The sequence below is a fragment of the Phragmites australis genome, chromosome 22 (genome assembly GCF_958298935.1).
Source record: "Phragmites australis chromosome 22, lpPhrAust1.1, whole genome shotgun sequence".
Classification (NCBI taxonomy): domain Eukaryota; kingdom Viridiplantae; phylum Streptophyta; class Magnoliopsida; order Poales; family Poaceae; genus Phragmites; species Phragmites australis.
In genome coordinates this window covers 17,077,823-17,096,934 of record NC_084942.1, presented here as the reverse complement: position 1 = coordinate 17,096,934, position 19,112 = coordinate 17,077,823, and the positions used below count along the sequence as shown (strand labels likewise).

The 19,112-nt window shown below is 40.0% G+C and overlaps 1 protein-coding gene across 1 annotated transcript; it reads right to left on the bottom strand.

Moving 5' to 3' along the window:
- Positions 1-7,350: 7,350 nt before the first annotated feature.
- On the bottom strand, positions 7,351-12,802 carry LOC133904839 (probable WRKY transcription factor 3). The gene is made up of 4 exons (XM_062346430.1): positions 12,230-12,802; positions 10,384-11,045; positions 10,166-10,306; positions 7,351-8,093 (listed from the first exon to the last, which is right to left on the bottom strand). The coding sequence occupies exons 1-4, from the start codon at positions 12,623-12,625 to the stop codon at positions 7,808-7,810; spliced, it is 1,485 nt and encodes a 494-aa protein (XP_062202414.1). The 5' UTR covers positions 12,626-12,802; the 3' UTR covers positions 7,351-7,807.
- Between the last annotated feature and the right edge of the window lie 6,310 nt (positions 12,803-19,112).

Genomic DNA, 19,112 nt, shown 5'->3' with positions numbered 1-19,112 from the left:
AAAACATTGGATGAATGGGAAACTTAGAAGCTAGAGAACACAATTATGTGACATGCATACCTTGAATCTCGCTGCTTGAGGTGGGATTTGGGGGAGAAATGGAGGAGAGTTTGAGAGAGGGAGCTGCTGCCCTTTGGCTGGTTCAATTAGGAGTGAGGGAGAGTAAGGGGACACGGTAGGGGAGGGGGAAGAAGCTGCTGCTGCTGCAGACGAAGAGAGGGAAGTGGGCCAGCTCAAGTGGGCTCCACTTGTTAGCGTCTCATGTCCATTACAACTGCTATTTCCTTTACTTTCTCTTCCTAGTTTCTTTCTCTCCTTTAAATCACCCAACCCGAGATGCTCTAGTGCTACAAAAATTATATCAATTATGGTGCAACGATTTAATTCGAGATGAACCCATTTTAAATGTATTCACCCACAACGCCTATGCGGATCTTAAACTAAAAGAAAACTTCAAGGTCGAGTATTTTCATAACTCTTAGCAAATTTTAAGCCACCATTGGAATTAACAATCACTCAACAATGCTCAACAATTAAATATGATGCTCATGATATATGATTATGCGTAATGACATGTCTACAAGATTTGGGATATAACACATAGAACATAGTACGAAATAAACAAGACCCAGTAGCCAATGTGTTACAATTATACCCACCAAATATATCATTCTGCTGGACCTGATCGGACCAAAATTGATAGTATGGAACAAATTGCTCCCTCTTGTGTTTGTATTACCTCTGATGATAGCATAGTACGAAATAAACAAGCGAGAAATGAACTCCTATGTGTTTGTATTCTATGATGTAATGATAGAGTCAATAAAGCTTCCTTTATCAAAAAAAAAATTCAATTGAGTATTGAATGTCAAAAGTTGGATTTAGAGCTATCAGAAAATTTACCAGCCTAGCTAAATGATTAAAAAAAGGATTACTTCCAACCAGCCAGATTCAGCTTACTGAGGTTCAAACAAATATCATAATCCTAGCATCCAAAAATTGGATATGATACAACCAGAAAAAGCATCATGTTACATACTTGTAAGATGCAATACGTGACGATTATAGTACTAATGATTATACCTACTTAGGTGATGTTATCCTGTTAGGAAGGACAGAAGCATTCAGCGAAAGATAACTTTGGCTTCAAGTGTGGTTCAGGAAGCCTCTACCTATGAGAAATAAAATAAGTTAAGACACTGCTTACCACAGGATCCAATTTCACTCTGAAATCATTTATGGAGGAGGTATGACCTAACATTTTTCTTCAAAAGGTTCAAGATCAACCAACCTTACAGTACCTGAGATTCTGAGCAGATACAGCAACATTAGATAACGACATTCTGGCCGATCTTGACAGCGATGGGCCTGAAATTTGCAGTGATAATAGTATCCTGGAGTCAGAATGCAGATATGCTTAGGTACACAGATTATAAGAATAGTTCCTTTGGTTACTGCCTTCATGCTAGAAACAGAGGAAGTGCCAAGGTTGAGAAAAAGTTATTGCACCTCAGATAATGGTGGGGCAGGGATGCCAATAGTTAATCTGAGATAACTTTAGAGCCTGCATACATGAAGCACTTGTAGTTGTAGCTAGACAGTGAGTTTGAATTTACTATTTAGTAGAAAAATAAAGGAAAAGTGAAATAGTTTTTTCTCAGTTTGAATTTACAACACCTATGAATTGGCCTGACAAGAAATAGCAGCACCAGAACTGAATATTTTGTCAGGAGACCAGTCCTGGGTTACACGTACAGGTATATAGTTCTCAACCAGATGCAAAATGGTTTGCTTTTGTGGGATCGATTACGTACAAAATATGCAATAAGAGGATGGTGAATGATTGCAGAAGCTAAATTCAAATTTTTATTCACCTTAATCAAATATTCAAGTAATCTCATAATTAGTTCGAGGTAGATTTCTATCACATCATAAAAAACGATGTACAGAAAGATCTGTCACTCTGATTGCCATCAAATGTTAACAGTAGAAACCAGACAATGTTACGAAACTATTCCAATAAGAAACAAGACAATCAGATCTCTGGATTAAAAGCTATGACCTTCGCAAGTAGATTACAACAGATGTTGACGAAAATAGAATAAACCCTAAAATTGTGATTATGCAAAAATTATGAAAATTTTTACCAAACAATTTTTTATAACGTTGTATAAATACTATAGGATGATTTTGGATAGATCAAACAAAGACAAATCAAGTTGACCGATAGATCCACCAAAAATCAACAGCAAACAATGAAAAATAAACAACGCGGAGATGGAACAAAATTAAAAACTCATCAACTTACAAAATTTGATCTTCATTGCATGGATGAGTTCACAATATGCATCTCCGAAGCATATCTAAAAGATTCTCCACGAAACCCTAACCCTAGATGAGTTTTTCTTTCTCTCTCAAAAGAAAAACTCCTAAAACTCTCAGCCCTGTTTATGTCTTCTCGGTTACTATTTAATGACTGACAAAAACCTTTTGATCAGCATAGTAAACAAACTGAGATGGGTACTGTTTATGTCAGCCTACTACACTTCGGCCTTCCCACACGTGTGTGTATATATATATATGCAAACCACCTAAAAAACTATACATACCACTTAGATGATATTATATACTCGCATGCTCCATGTACATACCATTTATCATACGAGATACTTACTATATAATGAGATACTTACTATTTGAGAGTATATACTCTCGGGAGTACCAAATATGCTTCATATATATATATATATATATATGTATGTATGTATGTATATATGCATGTAAAATACAAAACCATTTTAAATAATTGCACAAATAGGCTACCATCGTCTACTGGGTGGGCCACAGCAAGGTGTCACCCGTTCGATGGGCGACACTTGATGCCGCCTATCCAACGAGCGACGGGAGCATTGCTGTGCAACATCACGGGCCAACTGGAAAAGGTGTCGACACCTTTTCTTATATAAAACCATGCCGTGGCACCCCCCCCCTCCTCATGGGTCCTTTGCTCCACTTGCAGTCAAGAGAAGAGAGAGGCAGAGCACACAACGCAGAGGAGGGGAGAGGAGAAGAGAAGAGGAGAGGGAAGGAGAGGAGAGGAGAGGAGAGGGAGAGTAGGGAGGAGGAAGAAGAGGCGAAGCTTAGCAAAGAAAAGGTAAATTTTTTTACTTTGGTTTTTTTATAAACCTGGTAGGATAGCTACTAGTGCTAGATTTAGACATAGGTTAGAGATTAGATCTAGGGTTTAGACATAGGTTAGAATGCATATCTAGGTTCAGAACTAGCTTTAGACATAGTTTAGCAATTAGATCTAGTTTGTAGAGCAATTAGATATATTTAGACATAGGTTCGGAATTAGATCTAGGATTTATACATAGTTGAGCAATGAGATGTAGGTTTAGACATAACTTAGTAAATAGATGTATGATTTACAGGTATTAGATGTAGTGTTGTTAGGTCTTTTTTTGCAATGTAGAGTAAATGTTGGACCATATTTTTAATCAATTTTGCACTATTAGATATACGTTGTAGAGTAGGTTTACATATGTTTTTTATGTTCTGTCAGTGTAGATATTTCTAATATATTTGTTCGTACTTGTAATAATGGTAGAGTTTTATGTTGTTCGTTAGCAGGTATGTCGAATAATTGATAGTTTAGGATTTTTTATGGGGACAGTCAAATTTTTTATGGCCCAGAAGGGGCAGTACTGTCAGTGTTTCGGTCAATGGACAAGGGTATATCTAGACTTATGCAGAAGAGTGTCAGGCATTTGTACGACTGGTTGATGCGAAGTTTCAAAATAGACCCCAAGGTTTAAGAGATGACCATTAGCATTATAGGCGACCATATGACTGATGGTTTGTACTGGGAGGTGTACCCGCTTAGGGAAAACCATGTTTGGAGGAGGTACTTGCAGGATGTAATGCAAAGAGGTTTCAGTTTGATCACTATGGTTTCGTTTTGAAGATACATGAGTCTTTTATAGATTCGTGGGAGCAACATAGCTCCTTTTACTGCATCATAATTGTTTTTCTTGTGCCAAATAGTAATTCCCTTTTTGTCTGAAATAATTTGGCATACTGATGTGCTTTTCATGAATAGTTGACACCACACAAAATCACTTTTCCAACCAAAATGACTCCAATCAGTGGCATATAAAACAAGAAAACAAATATGCCATCATTCCATCATTTTCGCTTGCTAATTATTTACTTCTGCCATCTCAAAACATGTCAACATGGATTCCTAGAGGAACCACCTCGTGGGAGTGCCACAATGGCACGAATGTCCATTGTGCAGGTGTGGCGACCGAGCTTGAATGTTGATGTCCTTTGAGGTTGAGATTTTTGGTAGGAGGTTCTTCATGTGTTCGGACCTTGATGACAATTTCATGGTGCATCGATCTTTTGCACTTCATTCACACCTCCCAACTATATATTGCACAGAGCACTACTAACGTCAAGTTTATTGTCCCAAGCCATGTCGTTTCAAGGAATGGATCAACCTTGTCAGGCCCTTGTAATGGGGGCTACAACAGGAGGCACAACATGAGCGCCAACAAGAACGTCAATGCCAAGAACAAGAACGCAAGCGACATGCCGAGAAACATCAGAGGTGTGAGGAGGAACATCGTCTCTAACATGACATTCTAAGGAGGTAGGAGACCAAGCTTCAAAGGCGTGAGGAGAAACTAAAAAGGTGTGAAGAGCTCCTGCGTTAGCAAGAAGAGGCTGAGCGCAAAGTGGCACGTGAAAGAAGCGGGAAACATCCCCGATCCACCCAGTAAAAGCCATTTTCAATCTGTAGCACTATAATATTAGCGTGAACTTTGTGTTACTCATAGACGTCCAACAATGCTAATAAAATTTCTGGCTTATACTAGACTCATCAGATTAATACACTTGTACTTGTTTGAAACATAGCTTTTTAGAAGTACCCTTTTCAGACCTATCATTTTCAGACCTAGCCTTTTCAGATATAGCCTTTTCAGACCTAGCCTTCTTAGACTTAGCCTTTTCAAAAGTAGCATTTTTAGTTGACATGACCACTCCATACAGCGGAATCAATTGCTTTCCCAGGTTCAATTTTCGTGGACTTAGTCCATGAACCAGCATGAAACGCTAGTATAAATAGAGGATCCCCTGGCCACATCTAAAACTAAACTATTACCCTCAACCTCCACAACTCCTACTACAATAGCGTCTGATCCTCTCTCCAAGAAATATTTTTGGATATTACACCTGCTGGGGTCAAAATGCCAATGTGTTGGTGTGGAGACCTTTGTAGGGTGATAAAGTCCTTCAAATTCTCCGACACCTACGGAAGGATGTTCATCATGTGCCCGAATTACGAGTACGATCCACCCCAGGGCAGCATCCATGTTGGCTACCACCGCTAAATAAACACTTCTAGCAAAACTACTCCAAATACAACTTAGATTTAACACTGAACATTTTGGTCTCTGTTGCATTCTCCATCACCACTATGTTACTTTGTACAATGGCTAGATACTGAGCAGTCACAAGCAGATGTGTTTCTCCTACACACTCAGCACCATACCGCTTGGAGACGATTCCATAAAATGGAAGCTAACGGGAGGAGGGAGGCTAACACATTCCTTAGGAACAGCAGAAGATGAGGGAGGAGCAGAACCACATGAAGGAGGAGGCCTATGAGTCAGAGAGAGAGGAAGCGCGAGAGGGCACATTAGGCGCGTGAGGCAGGACAAAATCTCAGAGGAAGGGAAAGTACTCACGTTGTATTCAGTAGAGTTGATGTTGTAATCATATTGTTTACATTCTCTAAGGTATGTTAGGTTTAGAGGTGGTACATTGATATGTTAGAACAATTGTATACCATATATGTCATCGTGGATGTTGCAGCTCTGATTAAAATCATCGTGTTCAACCTTCACTTTTCGACAATTCCGTGTATAAAAAATATCTCAAAAATAGCGAATGGCGATGCACTTTAAAATACTTTGACAACAACGACTGGCGACGCACAGACGACTATGGGCTGAAATCCTAAAGCAGGTTTTAGCAAGATATCACCCGTTGGTTGGGCGATAGAAAGGTGTCGCCCATCCAACGAGCGACAGCAAGGTGTCACCTGTTGAATGGGCGTCACCTTCTGTGCCACGTCAGAGGGCAGCCATGCTGGCTTGCCACATCAAGGTGTCGTCGTTGGATGGGCACCATACTGTCGTCCATCCAGCGAGTGATATAGCCTATTTGTGTATTTTTTGAAATGATCGTTTATTTTTGCAAATATTGAAATATATATATATATATATATATATATATATATATATATATATATATATATATATATATATATATATATATATATATATAAATAATTCCGCCACATGAGCCTCGTCCAACCGCCCGACCAGCTAAGCCGCGGCCTTGGTCGTGCGAGGCCACATTGCCTGACCACCGCAACGCTCACGCTGGGCCGAGTGCACCTCGCCATGGGTCGCCTCACCGCGCTCGGGTTGTCTCCCACTCGCGTGGGCCACCAGCGCCACAACCTCAGCTAGCCCACGCTGGGCCTCCTCACGCTCGCTCGTGTCTCCTCAGCTGTCGCCTGCCTTGCCACGCTCCCCGGCCCACGAGCTCGCCCGTAGCCACATGGGCCGCCACAAGCCAACCACCTAGACCGACGCCCAGGACAGCCTGCTAGGCAGTCTCTAGCTCCACTGTGCACCTACTGTATGCACAGTACCACCTCTTTTTTCTTTTTCTTTTTATTCCATTTTCCATAGCATACACACATGCATACGTATAGAAAAATCTTTTGGCACCATACGCCACGCGATCCTCCGCACTATAGACACATGTCTCATAGTGCAATACATCTTCACGTGCACCATTCTTTTACTTTCAACATCTCACGTGACTTTCTGACTGCCTTGATCTTAGTTCCTCTCTAAACCTAGTCCCGGTCCTGTTACCGACCACGTCCATTCTCAGGACGCACTTGCACATGAATAAAATCAATAATCAATTCCAAATACACGTCAATCCACGTAATACAACTCACACGAGTGTATTACATATATCAAAATCACAAATATAATTATGCTACTACGAGCATACCAAGCAACATATCAACAACACATGCATATTATCTAAATCATATATAATGGTAAATCACTTTGCACTTTTGCCAATTTCACAATAAAACCAAATTTTCAGCATACATCATCTCGCAGCATTTGTACTAACTTTAACGAATTCTTGATAATAGTGCTTAATTGCTTATAACAGACTAAGCAAACACAATATTTTGAAGGAAAAATTTGAAAACAAGAAAAGGAAATAGCAACTGGAATAGATTGGAAAGAGATTAAAATTGGCCAAATACATAAACATGTATGCATCTGAAGCATACAAATTACAACAAGCAAACTTAACTCTGAAACATCTGTACACTCACTACTCTTTTGAATCTTAATACAATACATACAAGATCTTGTTGGGAATAAAATCATAATATAAACATGTATACGCCTGATCCATCTATAAAACATCATAAACATGTATGAATAACTTTCACCTAGCTGGTATTACATTTTGTATGCTTCAACTTAATAACATGTACAAACTAGAAAGGCTGGTGCTGTACCAGCTATTCTGTGTATCTGTGGAAAAACTGGGAACTGATACCATTGAATTATCGAACTTTAAGAACCTTTGATGCCATATGACTGTACGAATTGCAAGCATACAATACTTGCCTGAAGAACATAATCCAAATAACAGTGAGCAACAAGGTTCCAAAGGGAGTCAAATGATGTTACTATTCTTCCCTTTTGAATTGTAAGATCCCAATTGGCCTCTGGTTAGTGTTGCTGAAGCCTGTTCTTGAAAGTGAAGCTTGATTACTAGACATGCTATTCTGCCCTTTCAGTTGTGAACTGTTTGAAGGGGCCGACATTCCTGCATTCTGGTTGCTGCCCCTACCAACCGGTGGTTCATGGTTATGTTTTCCTTCATAAGTTGTTATGACAGCCTTAGGGTCCGACGAAGCTCTCTCTATGTGCTTCCTAACATTGCATCCAGCATATGTGCACTTGTAGTAACTCCTACAAGTAGAGAGGGATATCATGTGAAACAAAAATAAATCATGCATGGTTTTTGTAATGAACTGTACCCAAATTATGTATCAAGCTTTCTCACAGCACTGAATTAACAAAACCAACCAGAATATTTCCAGTAAATCTATAGAAAGTGCAAAAATAGGTAATATTTTCTAGAAAAATGCATGTTCTTTGGATATCTGCAGATTCAGTGACAATGTTTCACATTTCAGAAATCAAGTAGATCTCTTACAGGTTGTATACTTCCATCATCGACATCAAGTAAACCAATACTACCTTAGCTTTCTTTGTGCACATTTATCTTCCTCTTGTTAAGGGTATAATAGTCAAGGGTATTAGAGTAACTTCCTAGTCCTAGGGTTTCCCTCATGTACGTCTATATATATAGTATCCATTGGGCCTCAATGTAATCATCCATCATTTGTGCAATCTATACAAGGTTAAATCCCTCTCATCCTTTGCCCACAGCTCAGATATTTACAATCACAAATCTCACGACTGTCATTCCCAATCATGTTGATATTTCAAATTAAATGGGCATAATCTTCTCTCAAGCTACCCCATTTTTATATCAATATTTTACTAGACTCCCCTTTCTTTCATACACCCACCACCAAATAGCCTAGCAGTTTACAATGAGTTGGCTTCTGACATGGTATAATTGAGTTCTCATTGTCCTAGCCATGAAATTTTTACAGTGCAATAAAAAATTATTAAAAGGTCATGTCACAATACAAATGACAATATGGACGCCACTAGCATGACTCAGACAAAGGAGGAAGTCTATGGTTCAGGATTTAGTAAAACCTGATGGTGTCTGATGTTTCACTATGAGTTTGTCTACAACCCCAACGTTAAAGAGAACAACAATGCTTCTATTCAGAAGAGCATAAAGAAATCTAAGAGCTCATCAGGATCATTGCAAGAACCGCAATTCCAGATCTGGTAAAGCTTGATAATGGCCGGTTCTGATCAAGCTGCTCCCATGTTATATCATATCGTGTGTTATTCTTCAGTGTGGATACACTAACTTGATCCAGCATAGATAGGATGATTTTATTTTGTCCCCACCAGCCACATAGTGCTGTGCAGAAGCCAACCCATCTCAAGGGAATTGAGAATCTTTGGGGGTAGAGAGCTATTTGAAACTAATTCCAGAACAAGTGAGTCAGTTTGTGAAACTGATAGAAAGAGGTATGGAATGCAACACTCAATGAAAATCGGGCAACAGTGAAAATTGCTCAATGAATAACTCTGGAATTTTTTTCATTTGCAGATGCATTTTCTCTGCTTTAAGCATGTAATAGCGATCCAGACTACACAATCTTTTTTATTATGATTTTGACATGCCATTGTAGTGACTATACTCACTTTGGGCATGTAGCACACAGGTAATATACTGCAATGATCTGCTTTCAGATAACTCGATAATTGAGAAAGGAATGTTCCTGAGGAAAATAAGGAAGGAATTATCCTTTTAATGAACCATACTGATGGCACATACCTATCTGTCCAACTCATTTTGGGAGAGAAGCATGCAATGTTTAACAAGACATGCTTCGAAGAGACATGAACTAAGCTAGCGCTTCATGGCCTCATCAATAACACAAACCAGGACATGACACTTGGATAACATTGTCATGGTTTGAAAAACACTTGCAAGATGTACTTACGCATAGTAGTTACACATGACAATAGAGAATATCGGTATCTATAATGGAATGAATAATCTAGAGGCCGGTTCATGCAACTCCTAGCAGATTACAAGGGACATGAAAATAAAACCAAAAAACAGAACTGAAAAAATGCTGAAGTGACACATTACATGAGTAGATCACAAGCATTGAAAGTAAGAACATAAATAGTATCCAATATATCCCATGAGTAATGTAATATAGTTTTCTCCAGAGCATAACTTTGAATATACTGTAATATCAACAAGGAAACAGATGCGTCCCAATGTTGCCGACACCTTACATACAATATGAACTTTTCAAGAAAAAAGAAAGAGCACACATATGAAAACGACATAAATCACACTGCAGAGATAAAAATACCTTGGATGAGGGTTTCCTTTGACTACCTTCTGCCCATACTTGCGCCATCTATAACCATCATCCAAAAGATCAACCTCACTTGTTGTTTGCACAATAATCTTAGGCTCTGGCAAGGTCCTTTGTGAAGAAATTTGTATATTTCTGAGAAATGAAAGATTAAATTTTATGATTACAACCATCTAATCAGATAGTGGAGTTGTATTGAGAGCTAAAATTACCTTCTTTTGCTCTCAGTATCACCATCCTCCACTTTATGTGGCCTGGATTCGCCATCATCCATATCATCTCCGTCACTTAAACCAGATACTTGTTCAGACATCCCATATATAGCTTCCTGATCTCTCTTGGCACCTGACAGGCCAGATGTGGTATCATTAGATTGTTCATTTTGATCGGCTGCTGAAGAGTTGCCATCTTTTGCCCGCTTATTTGGTGGACGTTGGTGATTGTGTTTGCCTTTGTATATGATCTCCGATATTTGACCGTCTTCAGCATGCTCTACCTTTTTCTTGACCGGGCAATTCGGATGAGTGCATTTGTAATAGCTCCTGGGGCAATCACTGCCCTTCACCACCTTCTGACCATATTTCCGCCAGTTATAGCCATCATCAGCAGGCTTATCAACAGGGGCATTAACTTGATACCTCTGAGACGCGTCAGCAGATTGAAAGGATGAATTCTCATTGTTTGCTGTTACCATCGCCATCCCTGAAATTCCTGCCATATTGGCCCCAGGATTCATATGTTGCAGAGCTTCAGACGATGTTGCAGCTGCTGAGAAAGATGGTTGTTCAATGTGATTGAACATTCTGAGCGGAGAATGGCTTGCTTGGGCAGTAACTTGAGCCAGAACCTGCTGGTGCGACATTGCAAAACCCCCCTGTAAAAATACAGAACAGGTTGTCATCAGACATATCTGTTCACTTTCTTTCTTGGAGACTAGAGGACGCTCCAGAATAAATACTGCTTAGGGGGCATATACTGGACGAAAATTTATGACAGTTGATTCCTCTAACCATCAAATGGTCAATTATGTATCTCGTCGATAATGGATTACTTAGTTCATGATTTATATTAACAAAAGTTAAATGCCCAATTACGAGATACCCACCACACAATGTGAACATTAAACAAAAAAACTATGAACTAGTTTGACAACTTTTGCTCTCCAGAGCAAATTGGAGGCCAGTATAACCACCACAAAGTGAACCTGTTTTCCAAGGACCCTATCAACGGATCAAGGCTGTCAAACACAAGAAACTAATAGTACTGCTTTCACTTGAAAGTTGTCCCATCAGTATCAACATAGCATGCGGTCACACTGGTGATATTACAATTATTGATACTGTCAAGGCAATGTACGAATCACCACTTTCCATATCTAAAATAGCAAGAAGCATCACCTATCTGTCTTTGTAGGATGAGATTATTCATTGCACCGCAGTGCCACACACAAATATAGTAAGGTGGCTTTATGCATTCTGGGGCAAACCAATGGGGCCGATCAGTGCATTAGATGTAACAACCTCGCTAAAAGCACCGACGGAACTGTAAAAGTGTCACATTTCAGATGTTCCAGATTCCCAACTTGTAGTACTTCACAAGTTTTAAAACAAAATCAAAGATTGTATGATTCTTTCAGATTTCCTCAGCATCACCCAAAAGAAAATCATGAAGCTTAACAAATTGATGACATCTATCCAGATTGAAGTAATACTACAAGGGAAAGAAATGGAACATATTTTACAACAATCTATGAACTGTGCTATGAGGAACCAATTAACCCCCATTTTAAAAAATAGAATATATAGTAAACACATATCTCTGTTAATATCTCATAAAAACACTATCATAACTCATAAGATTAAGTGATTACCACACATAAGGTTTTTTTTTTTTTTTTTTTTTTTTTTTTTTTTTTTTTACTTCGAGTTAATTTTATCATAGACCGAAACAAGATAAATTCGCCCATACCTGGGATCCAAAAATTCAATGTTTGAAGACGTAACACGAAAAAGTCTTGACCTTTGCAGCAAAAAAAGGGAAGTTGTGCGCACGGCGTACCATGGCCGGCGAGAAGAGCAACCCGGGGGAGTCGAGCAGGCCGGAGGGGCTCAGGCCGGGGGGCACGGTGAACACGGACGCCGCCGTCGCTGATGACGCGGGAGGCGCAACCGACAGCGCCGGCCCAGCCCTGGCGACCCCACCTCTCCCGCTCTCCGGCTCATGCTGCTGCGATTGCGGCGGCGGCGCGAGGGGGCCCGTGAGGAGCTGCGTGAAGCTCGCCGGTCCAGCAGCGGAGGAGGAGGCGCCGGCGTCGGCGTCGGAGGGGAAGAGCGCGGAGGCGAGCGTGAGCGGGCCGGGGCTGGCGTCGCCGGCACCGGTGAAGAGCGACTCCGCAGCCGAGCGCGGCGGCAGCGCCAAGCGCGGGCGCGGCGGCGGCGGCCGGCGCGCGGACATGGCCTCGGGAGCCTAGAGAGAGGGAGAGGAAGTCTAGAGAGAGAAAGAGAGGCTGGAGAGAGAGAAGGGATTCTCTCTTCTTCTTGGTTTTCGGCGTTGACTTTGGTTTGTGGAGGATTTTTGGGTTGGGTGAACAGAGGCTGACTTTCGCTCTCTCCCTCTGTCTCATTGGCTTCTTGGAGGACGGAAGGTAGGAGGGAGAAAATGAAATCAAGTTTCTCTTTGCTTGGCCGATCATCTTTAAACTTTTGTTAGAACGCCAGAATTTAGAAGAATTTTATACAATAAAAAGTATTGTTTACTATTTGAAATAGTTCCAACTCAAATATATTATGTGCAGACGACTTATCTTATAAATAGTTATTCGTAGTAGTAGTAGAATTTATATTCAACATATAAATTACTTACATAAAAAATATCTACATTATTTGATTTTCATAACAGTAACATATGATCTCCAAATGAGCACCTAGATAACTCCATTTCATTTACTAAGCTTAAAAAATAACAAGCGGTACAAAGATGATTGTAATATTGTTATATATATAATTAATTGTATGCATATTGACAAACCAAACCAAATGTCCTAAGTGCAATGAAAACCAAGTTGAAGCTGGCTAGGTTTCGAAAATACTTGTTGAACTCCAATAAAACTAGGTTGTGCACTACTAAGTCCGTGACTAGATGAGCCTCGATCTTTTGTTTTTATAACAGGTTTGGAAAACTTGTCAAACCTCAATACTAGGTGGTATTGCCAGTGACGGGATGACCTTCGGTCTCATCTAAATTTTTGTTTTGAAACTTCCTATAATTTCTAATTTGAAATTTATGAAAAAAAAATTATGAAATTTTGATTGAATTTTTTACATGATACAACATACACCGTGACGGAGCTAGAACACCCTCTGTATGAGAATTTTAATATATCTGTGATACTAATTTATATTAACATTTACGAATTTTTACTTAACAAAAAACTAATATGTACTAGCATCAAAGTATTTTGTGTGTCTGTGACATCTAAAATGCCCTGCTCCACCTCTCAACATACATGAACATGTACTACAAATTGAAGTCAGTCCCCATTCCAGAAACAAAAAAATTGAAGTTAGCCCCCTACAGGAACATGTCTGACTCTTTCTGGAAAGAAATCAAGATATTTCACCGTCAAAAAAATTGAAGTTAGCTCCCTTTCCTCCATTTGTCAAAAAATGAAACAGAAAGTCCAAGAAAAGGCGCATCTCGCCGGCGGCTGGGATGAAGAGGACGACTGTCCGTCTGCTAACCGTCCGAGTCCCCAGTCCACTGGCCTGGCCATGAATGAGTCCTTATGCAAGAAATTCCAGCCTGCCAAGATGCGTCAAGGATTAATTGGGATGATGTCCGTTGTACTCTCTCCCCTTCAGCTCTGCTCCTCCTAATCACAAATAAAAGACGTTTTGGAGACGTCGTTCATTCTTGCCTCTGGATATTTATATGGTCTTTATAGTAGAACATTTGTAACTGTACAAATGATATTTTGGGCGTTGTTCTTGCCTTCAAATTGGGCTTGCGCTACTAATTTTCGTTTCTGATGTATGTATGTATGTATGTATGCAACCTAGTATAATTATAGTTTATAACAATATTTTTTAAGACAAATCTATCTGGATGTAGCTACATTAGCATAACTTGACTCCACATAGGTATCTACCTATATCTAGCTTGTTAGTTTGTTGTAGGATGTTGTATCCTTCTCCATGGCATCATATAATATGAGGCTACATGAGTTTAGATGCAGTTGAAATGGAGCATTGTTGATGTTAAGCATCCTCATCCACCACGCTAATCATGTCAAATTTGTCGCTACTAATGGCTCCCAAGATCTCATCCCGCCTCGTCCAAGAGACCAGTTATAGAGGATTTGTGTGAAGTATTTCGTCAAGTAGAAGGCAAAAATAGAAAAATAGACAACATATATCGACGTATTTACCAAAATAGATAACAGACCGACGTATTTACAAATTTAGCACCTGTATTCAGCACCTCAAAAACCTAAAAATCCAATTTCGGGACCTGAAACACCAAAAAAAGACTAGCCCGGCTATATTCGGCACATTGGCAATAGTGTCGTATTCGACAACTCAGGTGCCAAATACAGCCTGTGCCAGCGCCGTAGGGTCTGAAGCTTAGTTCATGATTTTTTAGTAGTTTCCTCATGAAAATGTTTACAACTTTTAGACTATTTTTTAGTTGCCATTTTAATAGCAACATTTTCATTAGGAAACTAGAGATCAATAGCAATCAATTTTAATTGGTTTGATCTAAAAAGTCTGAGGTAATATTTAATTAAAATTCTTCAAATAAGCCAACTTTATGAATTCTAGCCATATTTAATACCTTAAATAAATTCTCAAAAATCTAGAAAAATTTACTAATATTCTTCTCATGTGATGTACTAATCTATAAAAATATTTTCAACCCTATGTTATTTGGTGAAAAAGTGAATTCCTTTGTAATGCTCCATTTATATGCATTTTTATCATTTCATATGATATTCTCTTCTTAATTCAATTTGAATAAAAATAATTTAACATGCACAAATCCTTGGTTATCATATTAATATTAATCCTTTGTAATGCTTATTTATATGTATTTTTTATCATTTCATATTAATATTAAACCTTGTTGGAAAGAATTCTGCAAGGTAATTTTGCAGTGAATTAACGTTGAGAGGATACAAATTCTAATTTATTGAACATTAATAGTTGTGAAGAACAATTACCATATAACCTGGCATAGAGATTACATACAACGATAAACCTTACATTTGATATGAGGTTTTTCATCGGTGCATGAATGGACAATAACCATAAAGAGATGATGATAATAAATATTGGTATGTATGGTACGCCTAACGACTAACTTAATAGCGTACCGCTGCTAAACCTAACATACCTTAGGGAATAAAAATAGATTGGGTTACAAAAGATGGTCTCTACTGAGTGCACCTGGGATATTTGCCCTTCCTCGAAGCATCGGAAGCCTTAGCGCGACAGGCCCTCTCCCGCTTCCTTTCCCTCTCATCCTTGCAAGCTTCAGCTGCGGCGCGCTCCTCTTCTGCCCTCCTCATGCGCTCCTCCTCTTGACGCTTAAGCTGTAGTTCCTCCTGCTGTTGCTCGTACTTCCGGCGTTTGTACACTTCCCTCCTCCACCGCATACTCATTTAGACCCACTGCTTCTGCTCGTCACTTCGCTCCATATCTAGCTATTCACATAGAGGTGGAGGAGACTAGACAAATGAAAGAAGATGAGAGATTAGTAAGACAGTGTATGAAATCATAGGGAAAGTGCCACATGAGTGATGTATGTCGCTATACCGGTGGATACTCATACAGTCCATGGCGAGGCTTATCGTACTGATAGTTGGCACATATGAAGAAGCGTAAATCATAGGTGTAGAAGATGTCCTAGGACTCGCGAAGCCTACAAGGGTCGCCACAGAAGCACATCGGCGGTTCGACCCGCTAGGGGATGAAAATCCCCCAATGTTTTTTGAGTGGGCTTGGTGGAGCCGAGTAAGATATTGCAGTTGAGAGAGCTGAGGATGGACTGGTCTATCCATGGATAAGGGTGAGGTTATTTATGGTGGCTGGGGCTGGTGCATGGATTGAGTGCATGGGCATGGCTGGGGGCTGGAGCAAAGGATTCCATGTGAAATCTGCAAAAGTTCCAACACTGATGCTTTGCAGAGATACCCTGCAAAAGCTGTTACTTGGTGTGGTCATTTCATTCTGCAAAGTTCAGCATGAGTTATTGTTGCCTCTTCATGGACGCATGGATTCTTATGAAAGCTGAGTCGTGTAGTCACTTTGTGTCTATTGCATGACTTACGATAGAGGTGTTATTATTTTATAGTTAAAGCTATATCGTGTGGTCACTTCCTGTCTAAAGACTGACTCACGACAGAGATGTTGCCATTTTATGGTTAAAGCTACGTCGTGTGGTCACTTCTTATCTAAAGACTGACTCACGACAGAGGTATTGTCATTTCATGGTTAAAGCTACGTCGTGTGGTCACTTCCTGTCTAAAGGCTGACTCACGATAGATGTGTTGTCATTTCATGGTTAAAGCTGAGTCGTGCCGTCACTTTGTGTCTAAAGGGTGTCTCACGATAGAGGTGTTGTCTTTTAATGCTTAAAGCTCTGTCTGATTATTACAAATATTAGATAAATTAAAGTTATGTGCCAAAATCATTTGACAAATATTAGATAAATTAAAAGTAATTACAACAACAATAACAATGAATGAGACATAATATGGCTGACTATTACATTATAGTGAATAGTACATGTGTCATAAAGAATTACAAGTACGTCAAACAACATCATTTCCTCCTCAATGACGACGACGATGACGCAAGCAGTCTCTAGGAATGTAAGCGTCTAACGAGTGTGTGACCCTCATCCCAGCGGCCTGCGCTGGCCCCTGCCTTGTGTCTCCTTGACTATCGTCATTATCATCTTGCCCTGTGTGACCCCCATCGAACGTGTATCCAGATAACTCGGCCCTGCATGTACCATGATGACGGATCCTCATACAGAAGTGTCAACGCCCCTATAACGTGCTCCGATGGAGTCCGGTGTCCTAAAGGCTCGACCTACTGGTACCACTGTGAACCCCCAGGTGTATCGGGATATTGGGGGTACTGTCCGCTGAGGAGATTGGTGAAGCTTGTGGCCTGCATTGCAGCAGTCCAGTCAAAATCATGTGTACCGCTCCAGCTAGGCGTCTACTGCGTATAGTCAATGACATCCTCATGATGCATCGAAACTGCAGGCGGAGGTGTCATCGTAGTATGAGGAGGTTGTGTCCACTGGGGTCCTGTGAACCCAGTGTACACTACTCGGGCTCAGGCGCCTGCGTGCACTCCTCGGCCTTAGCACTGTAACATGACACATGATGTTCCAAAGCTGAAGGTGCCTCTCGCGACTGTGCACGAACGAGTTCATCATGAGCACTGGATGAGCGCCTGTTGTGGGAGGCACGGGACGGGTCCATTGCTGGTATGTCATACCCCCTTCAACACGGGTCACAATAGACCATGTATAGCGGATAGGAAGCAGGACCCTCTCGTCTGCATGTACTCCTGGAGAGGGTTTCGATCCCTCTGCGTTGATGACCCGTTTGGTTCCCCACAAGCTTACTCCACTTGCGTATGCATCGCGTACGCCTCTTCTGTCTATATGAGATGAGGGACATGTTAGTAATATGGAGGTTTAACTAATTAAAATCGTTATAAATACCGCATCACCTATCACAACATGAAGAAGGCGGGCACGATTCTTGGGGAATGGTCTGGGGCCTAGCTCCACAAGTCCGCTGAGTAAGGTGGCACGCATGCACGGATGGTACCACGAAAGGTACTCCTAGTAGGTGCCTTTGTCATATTGTCTAGCAGGAACAACGATATCCACCGTGGCTGTAACACCCTGATTTTCAGAATTTACAATTTTTTAAATTTTCCAAGATTATTGAATAGCTTCACCAGTAGAATAGGTTTAAAACCTATTTTCTTAATCAATCAATCAATATAGGTTATTATTTTGTGCGTATTGCATGTTGGGTTTTGCTAGGAGCCAAGTAAATGCATTAGAGATCTTTTTCTTTTTCTTTCTCTTTGGTGTTTTGAGTGAAAAAGATTTTTAAAAGATTTTTACAAAACTCAGTAGTGAATAAGTTAAGGATTTTAATGGTTGGAATTCAAAATCTTTGAATTCATCATCTATTCAATCCTTGATCATACCTGATTCTTCTCTAGTTCATTTCAAATCTTATCCAAATCCTTGTTTAAATTCAATCTCTCCTCTTTCTCAAATTCTACCCAAATCCAAATTCAAATTCCTTATCTACTCCTATTCTTATTAAACCTCATTTTTCGTTTCTCTTAAATTCACTCCAAGTTCAATTCAAATTCAAACCATATTTAAATTTCTCTGCAAAAGTTTCTTTTCTAAACCCTAGATATACCTAAAGTATCTTTGGGCTCAATCTTGCTCAAGTCCAAACCTTTAGCCAAATCTTCTAGATGGCCCAACAAAGGATCCACGAAATATGTAAATTTTCGTGGAGTCCTGGACAGCCTCATCTTCTCATGAAGTTTTGGAGTTCAAAACGGCCTCAAATGTAAATCTTAACAATACCAAAGTTGTAGGTCTTGTTGAGATATCTGATCTGAATCTATGGAAGTCCTCTTTTGGATAATGAAGCTAGGAGTTATGGCCCCTGAAATCAGTGCTGCGCAGATAAGTCCGAGTTCAAACAGTTTATCTTGTGGCGCATTTTTGGAAATCAAGATGAAGTTTTCAGAAGTTCAAATGACTCCCAAAGTTGTAGATCTTTTAGAGTAATACAGTTTAGAATCAAGAAACGTCCAATTTGGAGTCCGGACGATGGAGATATCATCATCGGAATAGAGAGCTGCGAAAAAGGAAATCGTAACCGACT